General features: G+C 40.9%; 1 protein-coding gene across 1 annotated transcript in view; it reads right to left on the minus strand.

Moving 5' to 3' along the window:
- MXRA5 (matrix remodeling associated 5) overlaps window positions 1-23512 on the minus strand; it is a 144733-nt gene that overhangs the window by 17172 nt on the left and 104049 nt on the right. Inside the window, 3 exon segments of the mRNA XM_073565958.1 lie at window positions 362-752; window positions 4864-4993; window positions 17121-17331. Of these exon segments, the coding sequence (XP_073422059.1) occupies window positions 362-752; window positions 4864-4993; window positions 17121-17323 (724 nt within the window). The 5' untranslated portion in view covers window positions 17324-17331.

Here is a 23512-nt window from a genome sequence, read left to right on the forward strand (position 1 = left end):
TATACTCCATAATTCCAAAGATTTCATAGTAAGAACACTTGCCTCATCAGGTCTAAGAGGTCTATGTAATAATTCATACTCTGCTGTAAAATCTGGAGAAAGATTTGCTTTCAGTACTGCCTGCAGAATGTTCTATGCAATTAATTTAGAAAAAATAGTGTACATTCTCTTGCATTACAGTCATATTTAAATATGTAGAAAGAAAGTGGGGTAGACTTTAAGTCAGCCACACATTATGAGACATGGCTCTGCCATACAGCCAGAAGCTTCAGTCGCAGGCCCCTTTGTCACATAGCAAAACAGAAAACTAGGAATTAAGTTGCCAACACCTATCATCAAAATTATTACAAGAAACACTTACCATTGGACTGTTCATCCCATTTGAGCAACCATTTTAATTGACAATCACAGGCCCAAGGGTTGCCATGAAGATATAAGTTCTCTAGTAATGGCATTGTTTGGATCATGTCGGCTGGAAGCATCTGAATCATGTTGTCTGATAAATAAAGATGCTTCAAAGTAGATTGCCTGAAGTAGCCCAAAAAATTAAAAGTGCAGAAGGTGTTGGCATGCAGTTGCTGAAGCAAGTTCCCTTCTAAGTGAACCAGTCTTAAAGCAGTTAATCCATTGAACGCATTGGGATGTATGAATTCAACTTTATTATGGTCAACGTGTAGTCTGGTTAAACCAGAAAGTCCATGAAATGTGTGGCTGGTAATCACTTTCAGCTTGTTGTAGCTCATTTTAAAAACCTTTAAAGAAAACAAAACAAGAAAAAATTCTGTAAGAAATAATGAATTTAATCCCAATTTTAACTACTATTACAGAGATGATGCACTCTCAGGATACATCAAACCCATGTATTAAAAATGGCGGCAACACAGGTGCAAAACACTGATGAGACAACCACTCACAACCTACCAATTCATGGAGGGGGTGATTGCTTAATATTAAATTGCAAAAAAGCGGCTTGTATAGGACGCTGGCCACATACAGATAATGCACAGTATCTGGCTTACAGCTTATTAGTGACACCCAAACTATTACACACATGGTCAAAATTGTTGGTACCCCTCATTTAATGACAGAAAAACACACAATGGTGACAGAAATAACTTGAATCTGACAAAAGTAATAATAAATAAAAAATCTATGAAAATGAACAAATGAAAGTCAGACATTGCTTTTCAACCATGCTTCAACAGAATTTAAAAAAAAAATAAAACTCATGAAATAGGCCTGGACAGAAATGATGGTACCCCTGAAAATATTGTGACAAAAGGGACATGTTAAATCACGGTGTGTCGACTAATTAGCATCACAGGTGTCTACAATCTTGGAATCAGTGAGTGAGCCGGTATAGAGGGCTAAAGACACTCACTGTGCTGTTTGGTGACATGGTGTGTATCACACTCAACATGGGCCAGAGGATGCAAAGGAAAAAGTTGTCCCAGGAGAATAGAAAGAAAATTATAGACAAACATGTTAAAGGTAAAAGTTATAAAACCATCTCCAAGCAGCTTGATGTTCCTGTGACTACAGTTGCAAATATTCAGAAATTTAAGCTCCATGGGACTGTAGCCAACCTCGCTGGATGTGGCGACAGGAGGAAAATTGATGACAAATCAAAGAGATGGATCATACGAATGGTAACAAAGGAGCCCAGAAAAACTTCTAAACAGATTAACAGTGAATTTCAAGCTCAAGGAACATTAGTGTAGGATCGCACCATCTGTCGTTGTATGAGCCAAAGTGGACTTCATGGGAGACGACCAAGGAGGACACCATTGTTGAAAAAAAATCATAAAAGACAGACTAGAATTTGACAAACTACATGTTAACAAACCACAAAGCTTCTGGGAGAATGTCCTATGGACAGATGAGACAAAAATGGAACTTTTTGGTAAGGTACATCAGCTCTTTGTTCACAGACGTAAAAATGAAGAATATCAAGAAAAGAACACTGTCCCTACTGTGAAACATGGAGGAGGCTCTATTATGTTCTGGGCTGCTTTGCTGCATCTGGCACAGGGTGTCTAGAATCTGTGCAGGGTGCAATGAAATCTGAAGACTATCAAGGGATTCTAGAAAGAAATATGCTGCCCAGTGTCAGAAAGCTTGGTCTCAGTCGCAGGTCATGGGTCTTGCAACAGGATAATGACCCAAAACACAGAGCTAAAATACCCAAGAAAGGCTAAGTTGAAAAACATTGGACTATTCTCAAATGGCCTTTTTTTAAGCCCTGACCTAAATCCTATTGAGTATCTTTGGAAGAGCTGAAACATGCCGTCTGGAAAAGGGTACAATCAAACACGAGACAACTGGAGCACTTTGCTCTTGAGCGGTGGGCCAAAATACCCATCGAGAGATGCAGAAGTCTCATTGACAGTTACAGGAATTGTTTAATTGCAGTGATTGCCTCAAAAGGTTGTGCAAAATATTAAGTTAAGGGTATCATCATTTCTGTCCAGGCCTATTTCATGAGTTGTTTTTATTTTTTAAATTCTGCGGAAGCATGGTTGAGAAGCAATGTCTGACTTTCATTTGTTCATTTTCATAAATTTTTGATTTGTTATTACTTTTGTCAGATTCAAGTTATTTCTGTCACCATTGTGGGGTTTTCTGTCATTAAATGAGGGGTACCAACAATTTTGACCGCGTGTGTATATTAGGCAGGCGGGATGCCCAGCACCAAAAGAGCATCCCATGAGAACAGACACCCTAATTTACAAGACCAAAAATGCTGGGCATGGCTGCACCCTGAAAAATGAAGTGGAAAAAAAAAGTAAAATATATACATAATATATGAGGTATTGATCAATATTTTGGCCAAGATATGCAACCTGCATCAAGGGTCCTCACACTTGAGAGTTCTAACACTAATCTTAAAAGCAAAACCACAAATAGAGGAATAAAAATCTTCCAAAAATTCAAGAGCCATGCAGCGGCAGGAAGTGCGTCATTTCTGAAGCACTGCTATGTATTGCATAAGCAATCTGATGATTGTAGCTTCAAGTCCCTTAAGATGACTATTTAATATAGTAAAAGTGGAAAAAAAGTTTTCCAAAATATGAAAAAAATAAAAAAACAAAAGTTTAAATCACTTCCCTTTTGTCCCATTAAAAATAAAACCGTTTTAAAACAATACATATATTTTATTATCACTGCGTTCATAAAAGTCTGATCTATCAAAATATAAAATTAAATTAATCTGATCAGTAAACATCATAACGAGAAAAAATTTAAATGCCTCAATTGTTTTCTTGGCCGTCATAACATTGCAATAAAATACAAAAAAAGTGATCAAAACATCGTAACTACCCAAAATTTGTATGAATAAAATCATCAGTGCAAAAAAAATAACCCTTCACCCAGGTCTCGGAAAATGGAGACAAAAGCAAAATATATTTTTTTTAAATTTCAGAATTTTTTCTACCACTTAAATAAAAAAAGCTGCACATGTTTGGCATCTGTATACATGTACTGACATGGAGAATCATATTGGCAGGTCAGTTTTACCATACATTGAACATGGTAAATAAAAAAAAAAAAACCTATTCTGAAATTGCACTGTTTTTGCAATTTCAATGCACTTGGAATTTTTGTTCATGCTTTGCATTGCATTATATGATAAAATGAATGGCATCATTCAAACCTACAACTTGTCCCAGAAAAAACAAGCCAACATAAGCTTATGGGGACGACAAAAATAAACAAGTTTTGTCACTTGGAATAAGGGAAGAAAAAAATGAAAGTGAACAGAAAGTTGCAAGGTTATGAAGGGGTTAATAGTACTTAGGGTCCCGTTTCACTTAAATGTTTGCTAGTAAGCTGCCAAACAGGCAGATCTCTTCAGCGACGCAGCAACGATCCAGCGATCAAACACAATGATGCATGCTGGTCAGCGGGACGCTGATGGCAAAAAAATGGCCCAGGACATTCCTACACGAAGAGCGATATCCAGCAGGGGGGCCGGTTGCTGCTGCGTGTCACATGTAGCGAGATTGCAGGCGAGATCATTGTTGCGTCCCAAAATCGGTGACGCATTAGAGATCTCGCTATGTGAGACGGGACCTTTAACTTAGTAATATATTTTTGAGTGTTGGATAACATTTAAAGGGAATCTGTCAACTCTAAACCTCAAATTGAACTTTTCAGACATTCATATAGGGGACCATAATTTCAAAGCATTTGCTTTGGAGCATTGCCTAATCTACAACCCCTATCCTGCACACGCTGACATTGCAGAGGCAGAGAGCACTCACAAGGGCAATGCGTGCTGTTGTAGTCTCATGCCCCTTGCTTGTATGCAGTGGCTGCTTGCTGCACACAGGACAACAAACCAGCGAGATGCCAATGCTGAAAGGAGAGGGATGAGAATGTGCACACACATTGTCATTGTCAGTGCTCTCAGCTCGTGCAGTGACAGTATTTGTACTTTCATCTTTCCCTCCTCTGTGTAGAGGCCGTTAGCTGCACACAGGTTCATGCAGCGGCTGGCTGCCGATACCGACAGGAGATCCTAATTATGGAGGAAAGGAGGAAAGGACGTTCTTACAAACCTTAGAAGTACCTGCAAATTCCAAGCACATAATACCTTTAGAACAGGACTAACCAATGAGCCATCACATCCATGCAGATAATACGCTTGGAACAATATCAATGATGGCTGCTTGAGACAACTTTTTTTTATCAAGAAAATAAAATAAGTAGTCACACTCAATCCATATCCATAGCAATAGCATCAGGGGCATTTATTACAGTGGTAACATGGGATCATATTGTTTTGATACATTATAAATCCTGAACATTACAATACATTGAACCATTGATATGAAGAATAATGGAAAATACATATGTTACCTGCATGGAACTTAAGTCTTTGAAAGCCCCATTGGGAATATTTTGAATATCATTGCTATGCATCAGAAGCATCTCCAGTTTGGATAATCCAGAGAATGCATGCTCAGGGACGGACTGGATGCTGTTGAACCTGTATACAAACATCAATGTTCAGCTGATGAGATTATTTTGGGTTTATGATGGGTGTGAATATATATATATATATATATATATTCTGACAAGCAAAAGGGCAATAATGTTTAGAACTTTTGACTTTCAGGCTCCATATTTCACCATCCTCAACTGCTTCTGACGTGAATAAACCGTGTACCCAAGTGAGTCGACCAGTATGCACCAACTATTTGAACGTGTAGAAGAGACATGGGATCAGATTTTCGTCAAGACATGCTTGAAACTGATTGAGACCATTCCTGGAAGCATTCAAGCAGTGTTGAAAGCCAAAGGTGGATTTACAAAATACTGACAAAATAATAAAAATTTAAATTTAGATTTTTTAGGAGCAAAGCAGAAACAATACAGTGACTTGACTTAAATCTGCATAACTAATCACATGATAAATAGTTTCAAGTCAAATTTATTTACGAGATATCCAAGATGATTGTCTATAAAATGATGGTAGTCTGATGTTCAAAGCAGAAGTTGATGGTGAGATGTGGAGCCTGAAAGTCAAAAGTTCAAAACATTGTTACCCCTTTTGCTCATCAGTGTATATATACACCCCTTTGAAAAATAAGAATTTAATCAATATCTCCCTGAACACAAGAAAAATTTCAGAAATGTTAACAAGACTGTTTCATAGAACATTTTTTTAACCAATAACGTTTACTTTCATTACGAAATCGTTAGTTTTGCACAAATTAGTTGGGCAAAATGAATACACCCCACATTTAGTACAACTACATTTAGTATTTTGTATGACCTCCATCATTTTCTAGGACAGCATCAAGTCTTCTTGGAATGGAATAAGCAAGTTGGCAAAATATTGCAACATCTATGTTTTCCATTCTTCAAGAATAACCTCTTTTATAGCTTGGATGCTGGACGGAGAGTGATGCTCAAACTGTTCTAAATTCCTCACAGGTGATCAGTTGGGTTCAGATCAGGAGACGCTTGGCTACTGAGTCACTTTCAAACTGTTCATCTTCAGAAATTCAAGAGTTACACATTTATCTTGATATCAACACACCAGAGCATATAGTTCCAGTAGCCTCATATTTTCATCATGGCTCCTGTCAAATTGTAGGCAGGCTTTTCTGTGCATGCGCTTTTGGAAAAGCTTCCTTCATGGATGTTACTAATGCCTACCATTTTTCTTAGAAAAATAAATTTTTGCGTGTGCAAAATAACAAATCTTGTTTGCAATCAATTGCCCACATTTGTGGAAGTATTTTGTATTATGGTACAACACCCTCATCACCTCACTGTCCAATAACCTGAAACGTCTCTTTGACACTTTTCATTCTCTACTCAACCCAAGAGTACAGGCCCCAACCACGGAGCTCCGAGCTGACGATCTGGCTAATTACTTCAAAGAAAAAATTGACCAGATTCGACAGGAAATTATCTCCCACTCACCTCATACCATGCACTGTCCTCCCTCCCTCACTGCATCTAGCTCACTCTCTGATTTTGAACCAGTCACAGAAGAAGAAGGAAGCATGCTCCTTGCATCTTCTCGCCCAACCACTTGCATCAGTGACCCATTTCCGTCACATCTCCTCCAGTCCCTTTCCCCTGCTGTCACCCCTCACCTAACTAAAATATTTAACCTCTCTCTCTCTCTTCTGGTATCTTTCCCTCCTCATTTAAGCATGCCATCATACATCCACTACTTAAAAAAACCATCCCTCGACCAAAACTGTGCCGCTAACTATAGACCTGTCTCTAATCTTCCCTTCATCTCTAAACTCCTGGAACGCCTGGTCCACTTCCGTCTTATCCGCTATCTCTCAGAAAACTCTCTTCTCGACCCTCTCCAATCCAGTTTCCGCTCCTTACACTCTACTGAAACTGCCCTCACTAAAGTCTCTAATGATCTACTAACAGCTAAATCAAATGGTCATTACTCCATGCTAATTCTCTTGGATCTCTCTGCAGCATTCGACACTGTGGATCATCAGCTCCTCCTCACTATGCTCCATTCCATTGGCCTCAAGGACACCATTCTCTCCTGGTTCTCCTCTTATCTCTCTGATCGCTCCTTTACTGTATCTTTTGCCGGTTCCTCCTCCTCTCACCTTCCCCTTACTGTTGGGGTTCCTCAAGTTCTAGGCCCCCTCCTCTTCTCCTTGTACACTGCCCCTATTGGTCAAACAATCTGTAGATTTGGTTTCCAGTACCATCTCTATGCTGATGAACACCCAATTATACGCTTCTTCTCCTGACATCACGCCAGCCTTTCTAGAAAACACCGGCGATTGTCTAACATCATGTCCTCACTATATCTGAAACTGAACCTGTCAAAGACTGAACTCCTTGTGTTTCCTCCCTCTACTAATGTACCTATACCAGACATTGCCATTTCTGTGTGTGGCTCCACTATTACTCCCCAGCAACATGCCCACTGTCTTGGGGTCATACTTGATTCCGAGCTTTCCTTTGCCCCCCACATTTGATCACTGGCTTGCTCTTGTCATCTGCACCTCAAAAACATTTCTAGAATTCGACCTTTTCTTACTTTTGACTCTGCAAAAACTCTTACTGTTTCTCTTATTCATTCTCGTCTCGACTATTGTAACTCTCTTCTAATCCATCTCCCTCTTACCAAACTCTCCCCATTCCAATCTGTCTTGAATGCTGCAGCCAGGATCATATTACTCACCAATCGTTACACCGATGCCTCTACCTTGTGCCAGTCATTACACTTACTACCCATCCACTCCAGAATTCAGTATAAACTTATTACCCTCACCCACAAAGCCCTCCATGGCTCAGCACCACCCTACATCTCCCTTGTTTCAGTATACCACCCTACCCGTGCCCTCTGTTCTGCTGATGATCTGAGGTTAGCATCCTCAATAATCAGAACCTCCCACTCCCGTCTCCAAGACTTTACATGTGCTGCGCCCATTCTTTGGAATGCACTACCCAGGTCAATACGATTAGTCCCCAATCACCACAATTTTAAGCGTGCCCTGAAAACGCATTTATTCAGACTGGCCTATCACCTCAACACATTAACCTAATCTATCCCTGTGTGGCACAGCCAAAAGTTTTACCATAACCAGGTTCCCCGCATCATGTTGCCATATGCTTTATGCATCCATTAGCCCTCTGTGCCTGTACTGTTACACACTTAACATTATGGCTGGTCCATACAATCAGGGCAACTGTTACCACCCACCTTTCGTGTCTACCTCTTTCCTCATAGACTGTAAGCTTGCGAGCAGGGCCCTCATTCCTCTTGGTATTTGTTATAATCTATGTGATTATTGTTATGCTGTAATGTCTATTGTCTGTACAAATCCCCTCCGAAATGTAAAGTGCTGCGGAATATGTCGGCGCTATAGAAATAAAATGTATTATTATTATTATTATTATGGTATCCCATCAAAATGTTGATTCTAAAAGGAAGCTAAAGGTTTTCTGACAAATAAGATGGGGTGTACTCATTCATGCTGAACACCATATAGATAAATACAGTATATATGTATTTATATTACTATAATATGCAAGTGCTTCTCACTAAATTAGAATATAATCAAAAAGTTAATTTATTTCAGTTCTTCAACACAAAAAGTTAAACTCATATATTATATAGAGTCATTACAAACAGAATTATCTATTTCTAGTGTTTATTTCTGTTAATGTTGATGATTATGGCTTACAGCTAATGAAAACCCAAAAGTCATTATCTCAGTAAGGCCTCTTTCACACATCAGGTTTTCGCCGTCAGGCGCGATCCGGCGCTTTTGACAAAAACCGGATCCGGCGAAATGCAATGCCGGATCCGGTTTCCCCCCCATTGACTTGCATTAGAGCCGGATCGAGCCGGATGGCCATGCGTTTCATCCGATTTTCGCCTGATCCGGCAAAGTGACGCGATCCGGCGTCTGGAAAAAACGGCTAATGTAACGCTTTTTGTCTCCGGCGAAAAAGCCGGACACGCGGGATCCGGTGTGTCCGGCTTTTTCATACAATGAAAGCCTATGAGCGCCGCAATGCGCCTGATCCGGCGACAGCCGGATCCGGTGGCCGGATCCGGTTTTTTTGGTCTGAGCATGCTCAGTAGCTCTGCCCACAAGACATATATAAAAGCAAGACAGTGGGACCCTCAGCCACACCCAACATGCCATCCAAGCCAAGAACCAGGAGCAGGAGAAGGCAGCAGACATCTGCAGCAGCACCATCAGCACCACCCCAAATGGAGCAGCATGCTGAACAACGGGAGGGGAGTCCAGCAGCAGATGAGAGACGGTAATTATCAAATCCCCCATTCCTCCAAACTAGGGCTATGGAATATCAAGATATTCATTGGCCCTTTGTTTCTCTTTATTCAACAGCCGCCCAATAGATGCAGCAGAAGCAGCAGCAGTAATGGCAGCAGCAGGAACACCACCCACAGCCATGGAGTCTGGCCAGCAGGAAGACAGCACATCTTCTTCTGGGAGCCCTCCCTCGCATCATCAGCGTTTGACGGTAAGTTTTTATTTCCAAAATCCATCATCTCTGTAATATATGTCTATTCATTGCCTTTTATTTCAAAACAGGAATCACAAGATGAAGAGGAGCTCCCAGAAGAAGAAGGAAGGGGTGGACAGACACTTGGAGTGGGCTCACAATTGGTAAGTTTTTTGCATCAAACGCAGAAACACAACATCACACTACACACAACACATAGAAAACAATGTTCTGCAGACCACACACAGCAAACAAATGCCTACATCCAAAGACATAACATTTTTTGTTTTCTTCTCTAGTCTTCCCAATCTGGTGCTCGGCCAAGAGGTCCTCGCTGTGCCTCCCAGGGTCATCGGCGACAGCAACGCGGCGGTCACCAGCGTGTAAGTATAAATATTTTTGCTTTGTTTTTTTTGCACTTTTTATTTCATTTCTTTTGTGGAGGCTAATTATGTTATTTTTGTCTTTTTCTTTAACAGCCTTCACAGCGTGCTCCCGACTCTGACGGTGAGGATGGAGGGATTGATGTGGACCACCTCATCGATCTCGTCAGAGAAAGGGAGCCGCTCTGGAATATGGCTGACCGCCGCCACGCTGACCTTATCGTTACCCGACGACTCTGGGAGGAAATCTGTTCGCTCCTTGTGGACCGCTGGGAGGACCTCGAAGCTCGGGCCCAGATTAAAGAGCGTAAGTATATACAGTACCGGTTGCTTGATTTAAACCAGTGTTTCCCGAACTCCAGTCCTCGTGGTCCCCACGGATCATGTGTTCAGGATTTCTATTTACTTTGGAAATCCTGAAAACATGACCCCTGGGGACCATGAGGACTGGAGTTTGGGAAACACTGATGTTGTATACTAACCACTTTGTCCTTTCTCGTTTCAGGGGAGAGAATTGTGAAGCAGTGGCGGTCTGTGAGGGATCGTTTCAAGAAGGAGTTCAATAAAGAGATGTGGGCCCCGAGTGGATCTGGAGGACGCAGGAGCAAGTACAAGTACGCACGAGCCCTGTCGTTCCTCCGGGAGACAATGCTCACCAGAAGGTAAATATTACCCACCACATGTGACAAAAAAATGTTTAGATGTAACTTTTTTTTTTCAGCCAGGGCCATACCATGTCACTATTTTAATTGGTTTTTTTTCTCTTTATTCCACAGCACGGTGAGCAGCACTCGGGAGCCTGCACGATTGGACCCTTCTGAGGCGATCCCTGAGGAGACCGGCACCGAGGGACACTTCGACCACCCCGGTACATCTGCACCTTCCCAGCCTTCCCACACATTCGACCCATCTGTCCCATCCACTAGCACAGGAGCATCGTGGCCGCCTACATTACATGAAGCTGCTGGTGAGGAGATCGCTTTCCCTTTACCCCACCCTTCTGCCCCTGCCACCTCTAGTACACCTGCGGGTACTGGGCGGCAGCGGCAGAGGGGTCAGGAAAAGAGTTATGCGCCAGAGTTCTTGCATCTGAATGCATCTTTCCAGAACTGTCTAAAAGTCTTGTCAGAGCAAATCTCCGCAGGCTTTCAGCAGATCAACTCCAGCATTCTGGAGGTGAAGACACTTCTGCAAACCATGCATTCAGAAGCAAGATCTTCGCCAAACCACACCTTTTTCAGGTCTGTTGTGGAGCGCATGGCAACACTATCTCCTACCCAGCAGATGCATGTAATGCATTCGTGCCACGGTGCTCTACAGCAGGTTACCTCCCAACCTCCACCTCCCACCACTGTAGTTCCTCCACCTGCACCCCCTCCAGCCACTTTCCATCCTCCCCCTCCTATTACATACCAGCAACCTGCCCAGTACCAGCAACCTCCCCAGTACCAGCAACCTCCCCAGTACCAGACATCTCCCCACTTCCAGCAACCTGCCCCGTACCAAACTCCTTCCCCGTACCAAACTCCTTCCCCATACAACTTTCCATCAACATCATCTGCTCCTACAGTCCCTGCCCAACCCTCCACTCCACCGCCCACCACCTCTTCTGCCTCCCACATGTCCACCCATTCTGTAGCTTTTTCCACACCATCACCTCTAACTGTTCCTTCCCCACCACGATCCCAGTCCTCTCTCCACACTCCCATTGTCGAAGTGTCCCACAGCCCCTCCAGCAGTATTTCCACCCCACACTACACAGATTTATGATGTGTTTTGTAATAAAAATGCCCAGTTGGTTTCAAACCTTTATTAAAAAAGTTTTTTTAACTTTAAAAACAGTTTACAAAAAAAAAATATTTTAAATAAAAGTTAAATTATTGTTTACACTGGTTGTCTGTCATTTCTTTCTGCAGCGATATATGTTTAAAAAAAAGGTTAAATACAGGGTATTTAAAAGGTAAAAAGGTATTCAAAACCAGGTATATAACTGTGGGTAAATTTTAGCTTTTTGCCACAGTTGTGTTCCTGGTTGTGTTTGAAGCAAAGTATTTCACCTAAAAAGTTGTGTTTATTGTTGGTGATTTCCTAACAATGTACACAACTTTTGTTAAAAGGTGAAATACTTTGCATAAAACACAACCAGGTACACACCTGTGGCCTAAAGCTAAAAATAGAGACCATGACAAGATAGCCAACTTTGGTTGGCAAAGGTATATACTGTTGGTACCGAAGGTACACAAGTTTGGTTAGGGCACAAATCTTTCACACTCTGTCATCCTGCCAGTGTACTCTGCCTTGAGGTGACATAAAGTATAGTGCAAAATTGTCCCTCATTACTGAAACCGTCACAGAACTTCTAGTGGTAATGTCATGGTAATCTTGCAAGGTGGTTTCTTCAGAGGTGTCCTCAATGGAAATGGGTTCCTTGCAGATAACAAAATTGTGGAGTACCACGCAAGCTTTGATCACCTCGTCAACAGTTTCTGTCTTGAGGTTGATCGCAGTCAATAGGACCCGCCATTTGGCTGTCAGAATACCAAAGGTACATTCAACCATTCTTCTTGCTCTTGTGAGGCGGTAATTAAAAATGCGTTTTGGTCTTGTCAATCCTCTGCTAGAGTACGGTTTCAAAAGGTGTTCTGACAGCTGGAAGGCTTCATCCCCTACACAGACAAATGCCATAGGTGGACCAGATGTTTGCGGCAGCGGTCTAGGTGGTGGGAACTGGAAGGTGTTTCCATACAGTTTACGCCCCATGGCAGACAGTTTGAAAACTTGAGAGTCATTGGAGCGGCCATAGGCCCCAATATCAACAGCAATAAATTTGTATTCCGCGTCAGCGATGGCCATGAGGACAATTGAAAAATATTTCTTGTAATTGAAATATTCCGATCCCGATCCGGCTGGCTTTACAATGTGGATATGTTTCCCGTCCACAGCGCCCAAGCAGTTGGGAAACTGACATATCTGTTGAAACTTTTCTGAAATTTCAATCCACCTCTCTGTTGTGGGCTCTGGTAAAAACTCTTCAGCTAAGGAGTCCCACAGTGCACGGCATGTGTACTTCACTATTCCAGATATGGTGGAAATCCCGAGTCTGTACTGGAAATGCAGTGACAAAAGGGATTCTCCAGTTGCAAGAAATCTGTGGGGAATTAAAAAACAATCAATTAGTTTTAAATCACAGCATTACATACCAAAACTCAGCTATAACACTTGGAGATACAAACTACCACCAACAAGATTGCAGTGAAAGTGTTATCTGATGCGATCACATCCAATAAATGTGGCTTACCTTAAAGTCACCATCAGACGCTCTGCGGGTGAAACAGAGAAGCGGCAATAGGTGTCCGCTTTTCTTATGAGGTGTGCAATGCGCTCCACCAAGTAATCAAAATTCTCCATTTCCATCCGAACATATCCAAAAAATGTATTCGGGTTTCGTCGAAGGTCCATGCAGAGTGTAGAATAGACCCCACGCGTCATTCTCTTGGCTGTGATGGGGTGGATCCACAAACATCGTCTACGATGCCTGATGCGCTGCTGTCTCGCTCTCTCCTTCTCCAGAACAATCACCCTCAAACGATTCGCCTCCGCTATAAAATCCGCCAAATTCTTCAAAATACTTCCAATCACAACATCCATCTTCGCCAACTTGCTCTTCTCTCCAACCTGCACTTTCTCCTCTACAACCTGTCAAAGAAGGGCTGTAGGAACACGCTATATATAGTTTTCCAGTAGCCAATCCCGTTCGGAAGGCCACAAGGGTCAATTTTAAAAACCGGATCCGGCGTAATCCGTCAAAAAACGGATAGAAAAACGGATGAACCGGATGAGACGGATCCGGTTTTGTCTGTCAAGAACAAGACGGATCCGGCAGAAAACCGGATCCGGCACATCAGGTTTTACAAAACATTTGCCGGATCCGGTGTTCCGGCACGATGCCGGATCGCGCCTGACGCCGAAAACCTGATGTGTGAAAGTAGCCTAAATTAGAATAATTAACAAAAAACACCTGCAAAGGCTTGTTTATAAAGGTCCCTTAGTCTATTTCAGTAGGCTCCACAATCATGGGGAAGACTGCTGACATGACACATGTCCAGAAGGCAGTCACTGACACACTCTACAAGGAGGATAAGCCACAAAAGGTCATTGCTAAAGAAGCTGGCTGTTCACAGAGTGCTGTATCCAAGCATATTAATGGAAAGTAGAGTGGAAGGAAAAGTGTGGTAGAAAAAATTGCACAGGCAACTGAGATAACCGCAGCCTTGAAAGGATTGTTAAGAAAAGGCCATTCAAATATTTGGGGGAGATTCACAAGGAGTGGACTGCTGCTGGAGTAATTGCTTCAAGAATCACCACACATAGATGTATCCAGGACATGGGCTACAAGTGTCACATTCCTTGTGTCTTGCCACTCATGACCAATAAACAATGCCAGAAGCGTCTTACCTGGGCTAAGGAGGAAAAAAACTGGACTGCTCAGTGGGCCAAGATGTTGTTTTCAGTTGAAAGTAAATTTTGCATTTAATTTGGAAATCAAGGTCCCAGAGTCTGGAGGAAGAGTGGAGAGGCCACAATCCAAGCTGCTTGAGGTATAATGTGACGTTTTCACAGTTAGTGATGGCTTGGAGATCCATGTCATCTGCTGGTGTAGGTCCACTGTGTTTTATGAAGACCAAAGTCAGCACAGCCATCTACCAAGAAACTTTAGAGCACTTCATGCTTCCTTCTGCCGACAAGCTGTTTGGAAATGGTAATTTCATTCTCCAGCAGGACTTGGCACCTGTCCACACTGCCAAAAGTACCAATACCTGGTTTAAAAACAATAGTATCACCATGTTTGATTGGCCAGCAAACTCGCCTGACCTTAACCCCATAGAGAAACTATGAGGTATTGTCAAGAGGATGATGAGAGACATCAGACTCAACAATGCAGAGGACATGAAGGCTGCTATCAAAGCAACCTGGGATTCCATAACACCTCAGCAGTGCCACAGGCTGATCGCCTCCATGCCATGCAGCATTGATGCAGTAATTGATGCAAAAGGAGCCCCGACCAAGTATTTAATGCATTTATTGAATATACATTTCAGTAGGCCAACATTTCAGAATTTAAAATCATTTTTCAAACTGGTGTTATAAAGTATTCTAATTTACTGAGATAATGACTTTTGGGTTTTCATTGGCTTTAAGCCATAATCATCAACATTAACAGAAATAAACACTTGAAATAGATCACTGTGTGTAATGACTTTATATAATATATGAGATTCACTTTTTGTGGTGAAGAACTGAAATAAATTAACTTTTTGATGATATTCTAATTTAGTGAGAAGCACTTGTATATAGTAACAGTATCATCACATGGTCCATTAAAGTCTTCTAATTTGCACTGTTTCTTCTGTTTTTTGTTTCTATAAAGGTTATGCTTACACCTGGGAAGGTATGCCCCTTATTTGCTACCTTTTTTAGTCATATAGAGGATTTTATAGAAGTCTGTACTGTTATTTTCATTGCCATTGTCGTTCAGAAAACATTCTAGGTGCAAATTAGAGTACTTACTGCACCCTAGCCATGGTCCACAGCTCATTGCACCCTGGCATTGGCAGACAAGTCACTGCACCTGCCATGATGATATCTCACTGCACTGTAGCCAAGGCCTACAGCTCACTGCACCCAAGCAATGTTCAAGAACTTACTGCACCCTTTCCATGGCCAACAGCTTACTGCACCCTAGCCATGGCTGATGGCTTAGTGCACCCTCGCTACTGCTGAGCAGGCTATGCCACCATGCTGTAAACTGATTGACAGTGCTTGCCTGGTCAGAGCAGGTGTTTAGGGAAAGAAACATCTGGCGTGCATGCACCATGTGTGACTGCAGGAGACAGCATGTGAATACAATCCTCTCTTCTCTCTGCTGCAGCTATTCATTTGATTGATACACCGAACAGTAACAGTGTAACCAGGCTTGGACTGGCCCTCATTAGAGTGGAAAATCCTCCGGTGGGCCCCTGTGCAAGAGTGAGCCACCACTCTCTTATATCAGCAGTACTTGCCACTATATAATGAATCACTATATACAAAGGCGGCATGCTATTCATTTAACAATCTCCCCGGTTCATTGTTGTATAAATTTGTGATTGAGGATAATGTCACATTTGTATGTAGCTGAAAAGTGGGGCCCTGGACTTGGTTACTGGTGGGCCCTTGGCACCCCAGTCAGACGGTGAGTGTAACAAACAGTCACCCCAAAGAGAACAATGGGCTGTATGTGCGCATGCTTGCTCCTGCAGTCACATTGTATTTCAGCATGTCAGAGACTTCTGTCCAGAGCAAGAGTTCATTGGCAGGAAAATTGCAGGGCATGCTAATTGAGGGAAGGAAAAATGCACTGAGTGTTTGGCCATGCCAATTGAGCACAGAGCACCTAATTTGCATATAGAATAAGGCCAGGGTTACACTGTGACCTTTTGATTGATTTTAACTATTTACAGTAGCTAAACCTGTAGTCTCATGCAATACATTGAGTTTTATGCAATTGGGTAGTCCTGCAGCTGTTACTTTATTGTTAAAGTTGGGTTCACATAGCGTAATGGGATGCGTTTAACGCATCCGTTACATAGCGGCACTAACACTATGTAATGGATGCGTTAACGCACCCATACACTACTATAGACGAGCGCATCGCTAACGCATATCATAATTGGCATGTGTTAGCGGTGTGCCATCATTCTATGACGGACCCTCACTCAGACGCGGGCTGCAGCGTCCAAGGGTCCGTCACTGCTAGTGCAGATGAAGCATCTGCGCTATCGGTATAGCATAACACGATTGTGTTATGCTATAGCGTTAACACAGTCCGTCAACGCTATGCGTTGAACGGACTGCGTTAAGGCTATGTGAACCACCTGGCCTAAAGTCAATCAGTAGTGCTACAAAAAGTGGCAGTGTAGTTAATAATCTTTTCTGGATCACAAAGACAGTGAAAACTTGACTACGGGTATGATTTTTTATGGGGCTATTTTCCCTGATAGAACTCTGTACTTAATTTAAATTGTTTTTTTGCAATGACAGAATCCCTTTAACAATTCAGCGCTCATAATGAAGGAATCCAGAAGCAAGCTAAATGCCTGCATCCCATCTATAGTAAACAGACCCCCGTTTAGTAATTTGGCCGGGAAATAAGTGGTGATTTTCATACATGCAAACTGCAAATCTCACACAAGGATAAAAAGTGTTTATACAAACCCTAAATTGATTCTTTCCACATGTTTTGGAATTCTGGATGGTACTGTTGCTAGAGATCGGAAAGTGCAGTGAACTTCAGAACTGACATAGCAAGCACATGGATGAGGACAGGAAAAGGCACTTTGTGGAAACCTCAACGATATGATAATTAATGGAAACAACCATAAATGTATCCCATGGTACATTCTGGTTACTGTCTTCATTTTTGCTCCTGTTGATAAAAAAACAAAATAAATTACTTCTTGTTTAAAAATACTAACATATCAATTTCACCTCAAAGTAAAAATGCTAAGCACAATTTTTATTAAACTTTAAATGATAAAATGCTCCACTGGGCATAGTTAATGGAAAACTGGGAAAACCCAATGTGAATTTAATATCCTATACACATTCTCTATCAACCACAAGAAGACTGCAGTTATTATGTTAACCAAATTTTAGGTCATAGGACATAAAAGCATAGGTTTTCTTATTTGTGATGTAAACAATATTATTCAAGCTACTTATTATTGACATGAACAACCATGACAACAGTCAGTAAGAGAACCACAAAATACTCCTTGAGAAAGCTAAAGGCGAAACATGTGTTGGAACTTTAGGTCATTCAGATCTAGTCAACTACTCTTTTGATACATTGTATGTTTGCATATGATAGCTATATTCCACTATTTGCACTTTATTATTTTCACTATATCCATATACTGTTTAATGAATAGCCACTTGACCATGTATATTACATGCATTTATATGATTTATTCTCCTAACTTTCTTCTGTATCATTCTCCCCACACTTTTTAATGTCATATTTTGCCAGTTTTATGTATGCATATTGTTCTAATAAATGATTGCTGTTTTTATTTTCTGTAGTTTGTAAAAGTTTGTGAAAAAAGTTAGAAAATATTTGCCGACACTGTTCAGCTGTGTAATAATAAAAAGTCCTACAATTTCAGCTTCTTGTCTGATACCCAAGTTCCTCTGCCCCCCCCGAGGAAGTCAATACGGTGAAACGTGTGTCGGGGCACGTTCCTGGAGCCGGACATTCACCCATATGGGTAAGCACAAAAAGGCACTTTAACCTGCACCGTCACTTTGTGGAGGAATTACATTAGGTTAACCACACTTACGATTTCATCACAGTCTTGTCACCCTGCATCGGATTTCTTTTTCCCTTTCATAGGGAATCTTTGCAGGCATATTATTTGTGACAGGGTTAGTATTATTTCCTTTTTTTGACTTTGAAATACAGCTTAGCTGGACCTTGTGGTTCACCCTATTATTGCAACATTACCTCTCTCCCTTGGAGATTTTCCTATATGCTGCATGTTATCGTGTCAAGGTTGCGAGTGGCTCTGGAATTGTTTTTCTGTTTGTCTCCCTAAACTGACCACTTCATCTATTATTACTATATTTATTGTGATTTTATGTGATGATTAATAAAAAGAAATTTTTTTTGCATTTTTTGTGTTATGGTTTACGTGGGGCTGGATGCTTCTTTAATGTGTAAATTCCAAGTTCAAGAATAGTAATCATTTTCCTTATAGCTGGTGAGCTAGTAGAAGACCACTTACCTGTTCAAAGTCATTTGATATTAGGCTAGATTCACATATGCATTGGAGCCTACATTACAATCGCCATTGCACATTTAGCCAGTTTTGCCAGAGAGAAATAACACGTCACCTGGTAAAATGGCAGATACCATGACTGTAACCTAACAGACGCCATTTGAGGCAATAGGTTTCGTTGGGCACTTGTTGAGTTGGGATGTTCTGTAATTTCTAATGTATAAGAACATTAAAGTTTATAAAATGTCTAAAATGCTGTTTAAAAAATGTCTGACATGCCCTACAGTGCTGAGAGTCTACATCTTGAGACCCCATAGTTATCTAGGAAAAAGATGCAGAAGTGCTGAAAAATCTCAACACATGTAATATTCTGAACTGCCTTACCATTTAGATACTGAAGACTGATATTAAGCTTGTCGTGTTTAAACTCCTATTTTATATTATATATCAATACACAATATAATATAAAAGTCTCTGCTCATAGATATAATGATGACATAGAGTATTAAGGATAGGATAACATCGCCTTTAGGGTAAAACTCATATAGTAATAAAGATGTGAATTCTGAAAGAATAATACCATTTGTGAGTCATGACAATTATTCTGGATGTATACAAATTCAACTTATCTTCCTTTATTAAGATATTAAGTCTTATTATCATGACAGAAGGTTGACAGAAGTGAACTAAGAATTTGCACTAGAAAAAAAAAATCTTGACAAGAAAATACTGAAAGTAATACAATGAAATGTGGGTAAATAGCAGAAAGTCTGTCAATCACATCCTGTCATGGTGGACACTGCAACTACAGCATGCGATGGTCACCATGGCATTTCAGTTTATGGCACAAAGGCGTAGCATCTCTATTGCATTAGACCAATGAAAATAAATAAATACATAATATAAAGGAATTCAACGGGTTATCATCAAGCCCAAGGACTCAAGGAAAAACTCAAAATGAAGCTGACCTGGTGAGAAGCTGATCAAAACAAGTAATGCCTATAAAGAACCCCATACAAATTAGACTAATGTTGGCTGGACCTCTCGATATCCATGGATTCAGCCAATGATCTAATGTGCATGGAGGTGCCAGCCGACTTATGGTTGAGAGAGATCTCGATCACAGATGTCCAATTTCGGACTGCCGATCGTATTGTCCTCCTGAGCGCTCCTATGTATGGGACTGTTGGCTGAGATGTCTGTTGGTCAAATGATTGGTAGAAGCATTGTTTGGTTGACATCCATCTAATGTTTATAGTCAGCATAAAACCCCATTGATCTGCTGTTTGACAAGGGTTTGAAAAGCAATATGTGATTGGCCATGCATGCCTATACTTTTTTCTCTAAAAAGTGTAATATTACATGATGGATGGCAGATGACATTACATGCTGGGTTAGTGGCTTACCACTCTTGTTGACAAAGAAGGTGATTCATCAAATGGAAGTCAAAGCTAACATTGCGGCAATCAAATATCATATGGTGGAAACATGACTGCCTTTTATTACTCGTTAAACGAATAGATATTTACCAGAGATACCATTATAACCAGATAGTTAGGGTTCCACCTTTAAGACAACCACATAATTGGAAAATGAGAATCTTGTGACCTTCATTGAGCTTGTTGGGCAGAAAATAAGAGAAGAAAAGGTGAAGGGTTATTATTATGCTTTGCTTAAACAGCGCATCATATTCCGTAGCATTTTACAGACATTATCATCTCAGTCCACATTGGGGCTCACAATTTAGATTCCCTATCAGTCAGTATGTCTTTGGAATGTGGAAGGAAACCGGAGAACCTGGAGTAAGCACACGCAAATACAGGGAGAGCACATGAACTTCTTACATACGCTGTCCATGGTGAGATTTGAGTCCAGGACTCCAGAAACAGTGCTAACCACTGAGTCACCGTGCTGCCTGGAAATTCAGATGAAAACATTTTTTTTTTAATCTGAAACATCAGTAATACTGACATCCAAAGCAGTAGTATAATGTTTACAACCACCATTTAATTCATAGCTCCTGTTCTAGTATTAGCTCATATCTATTATTATGTTGCTTACTTTTACAGCATCAATTCCACAGAGTTTTTACAGAAATAATCATCACTGACCCCATTGGAGCTCACAATCAAAATTCTCTATCTCTATATTTTTGGAGTGTCAGAGGAAATTCAGGCAAACACGGGGAGAACACACAAACTCCGTGCAGATGTTGTCCTTGGTAGGATTTGAACCCAAGACCCCAATATTACTAATCACTAGTGCAAACTACTGAGCCAAAGTGCTGTCTTATTTATCATCCTTATATTTTAATACACCTGAATCTATACTTCTAATACAAGGATGTAGATTGGGGTGACGTGGTAGCTGTTGTACCTAGACCCTAGTACATGACAGGACGAAAAGTTATTCTGTCACATAGAAGACAACAGTATTAAAATGGCACAACGGAAGAAAGGAGCCTGAATTGGATTCCTGATTGAAATTACACCTTTACTCTAGAGTTTTGCTTACTGCTCTCACATATACAAATTAGCTACCCTCAGAGGGTGGAAGCTGGCACTCTAGTGTCATATATTGAAGGTAGCTAACTTAAAAGTCAAAGTCCTACCTATTAAGGAGCTTGCCGCATGAAGACTAATCAGACTCTTGAAAGAAAGGAAATAATACCAATAAACAGACAGTTGTTTAGGGGTTCTTGCCCCTCGTCAGTGCAGACCAGGATATTGGTTGGCTTTGTGAATAGATTTTGATGAAGGTCTAGGTTGTACCTTTTCTCGGTAAAAAGAACAGCAGCTTGCTTAGGAAGACTTAAAGGCTGATTAATGCTCCCTCAGATCATGAGTCATGAAGCAAGTCTTGATAAAGGACCAGACAAAAAAGGTAGCTAAAAGCAATAGATATCACTAGCTTTACAAGGTTCTTCCTCTTAATGCACATGAGTCTCTGCCCAGGTAGTACTGCTTGTCATATAACTCTCCCTTTGCCAACCATAAGAAGTACCCGTGTCCAATAACCTGAGTTGTCAGGTCCTTAGCCAAGACATTTATCTATGTCCGTTGTTCTGTTGTTCTCTTTTCAGTAAAGGACTAAATATAAATGAATTTGATAGACAAGCATACTTTCTACAGAGATATATGAGTGTAATAACTGCAAAAGTAATAGCATTAGCATCGACAGAAAATTTGACTGATGTACTGGATTGTTGTATAGTGACAGTTGTGTATCCATTCATGTAATATGATTGGAATGATGAATAAGGATAATAGGATTGTGCTGTCATATTAGAGCCGACACTTTTATTCTACATAATGTCATTAACTGGGAAATGTACAAACAATTGTCGCCTACCTAGACGTATTTTAGAAATGCGATTCCTATCAACATGTTCTCTTTAGTTAAAGTATTATCCATAACAAATGTTGCCAGGAAGCAATTATAAAAAGTTACTTGTTCAAAATATTTTGTCACCAAGAGGTAATAGGAGAACCTTGGCAGAAGACAATATAATCTAGAACACATTACACAGACTTTAATGTACTACAAATTAATCCAAAATTCTACTTTTACTATGCTACATCTCCATTGTGTTTCACTACTAAGTTATAGCCAAAGTTAGTGTTTTACGGTTTTAGTGAATAAATTTGTATAAATTTGTTTCCAAATGATGTGATTAAATGAATTTGATCCTTGTTTATGAAATAAGATATATATTGTAAATTATATTACTGGTGTGGAGAACATTGCTAGAGTAAAAGGCTAACAATGCATCTTGCAAATGAGGCTAAATGAGGCCAGCATAAAGAGCTGTATCGTACTGATCTGTAAAGATCATTGTGATTGTGGGGGTTCCCTGACCCTCTGAAGCATACTTCTTTAGTTAACTACTTGCTCTGTGCTAAAAAAAACAAAATGTGTTACTCAAAAGAATGTATTCTGTAAGGCTAAGTTCACACTTGCGTACCGGGGCTCTCCGGATGGCTGCGTACAAGTTGCATTCCCGTACGGTCGGCGGGTCCATCAAAATGGTGCATCCACATACATCTGCATGTCCTGCATACCCAATATTAAATATAGGTACTCAGGATGCATGCAGAAGTAGGCGGACCTAAACGGAAGAAGTGTAAGTGGGCGGAGCTTCAGGTAGGAATTACGCAGCCGTCCGCAGAGCCCCGGTATGCTAACGTGAACCTAGCCTTACACCTGTCTGACTGCTGGAGAACAATTCATGCTGTTACCTAATTTTGATAACCCATTAAGGCAAGAAGCCCAATGATCTAAAAGTAATGGAACGTGAAATTCACTATAAGCATTTATCATTGCCAGGATGTGAGGAGGTCAAATTAACATCTCTCTTTCATTAAGCATTAAGAACTAAATGCTGCCTATTAAAATGGGCAAGTTATATACAGATGGACTACTGGATCATTCAGATAGAGAACCATCATTTATAGGGTTTCTGTGATCTAGCTAACAGGAGGCGACTAGTCCTTGGCCACTATAGATTCTTGTTTCTTGGATTGAACACAGTTCCTACTGAATGACTGTGAACAGAGATCTTATAAAGCTGGGGTGGACAACCTGTAGCCTGGGGGACACATGCATCATACAGTGTCATTTTGTGCAGTCCTCAAGTATCTGGGTATAGAATTGCTTGTCTGTAAGTGGCTACTCGTGTGTAATTTCCATGTCAAGGAAAAGTGGAGATACCTTAGCAATAGGGGTGTACAAGTACTAAAATTGTAAACTGTATAACTTTGGTTACGGTAAGCTGTGGGCCTCACCGTTGTAGTTTTTGCAGTTGTGATATGCGAGGCTATTACCGTAGCT

This window comes from Dendrobates tinctorius, unplaced genomic scaffold (genome assembly GCF_039654945.1).
Source record: "Dendrobates tinctorius isolate UK_male_01 unplaced genomic scaffold, ASM3965494v1 ptg000016l, whole genome shotgun sequence".
Taxonomy (NCBI): domain Eukaryota; kingdom Metazoa; phylum Chordata; class Amphibia; order Anura; family Dendrobatidae; genus Dendrobates; species Dendrobates tinctorius.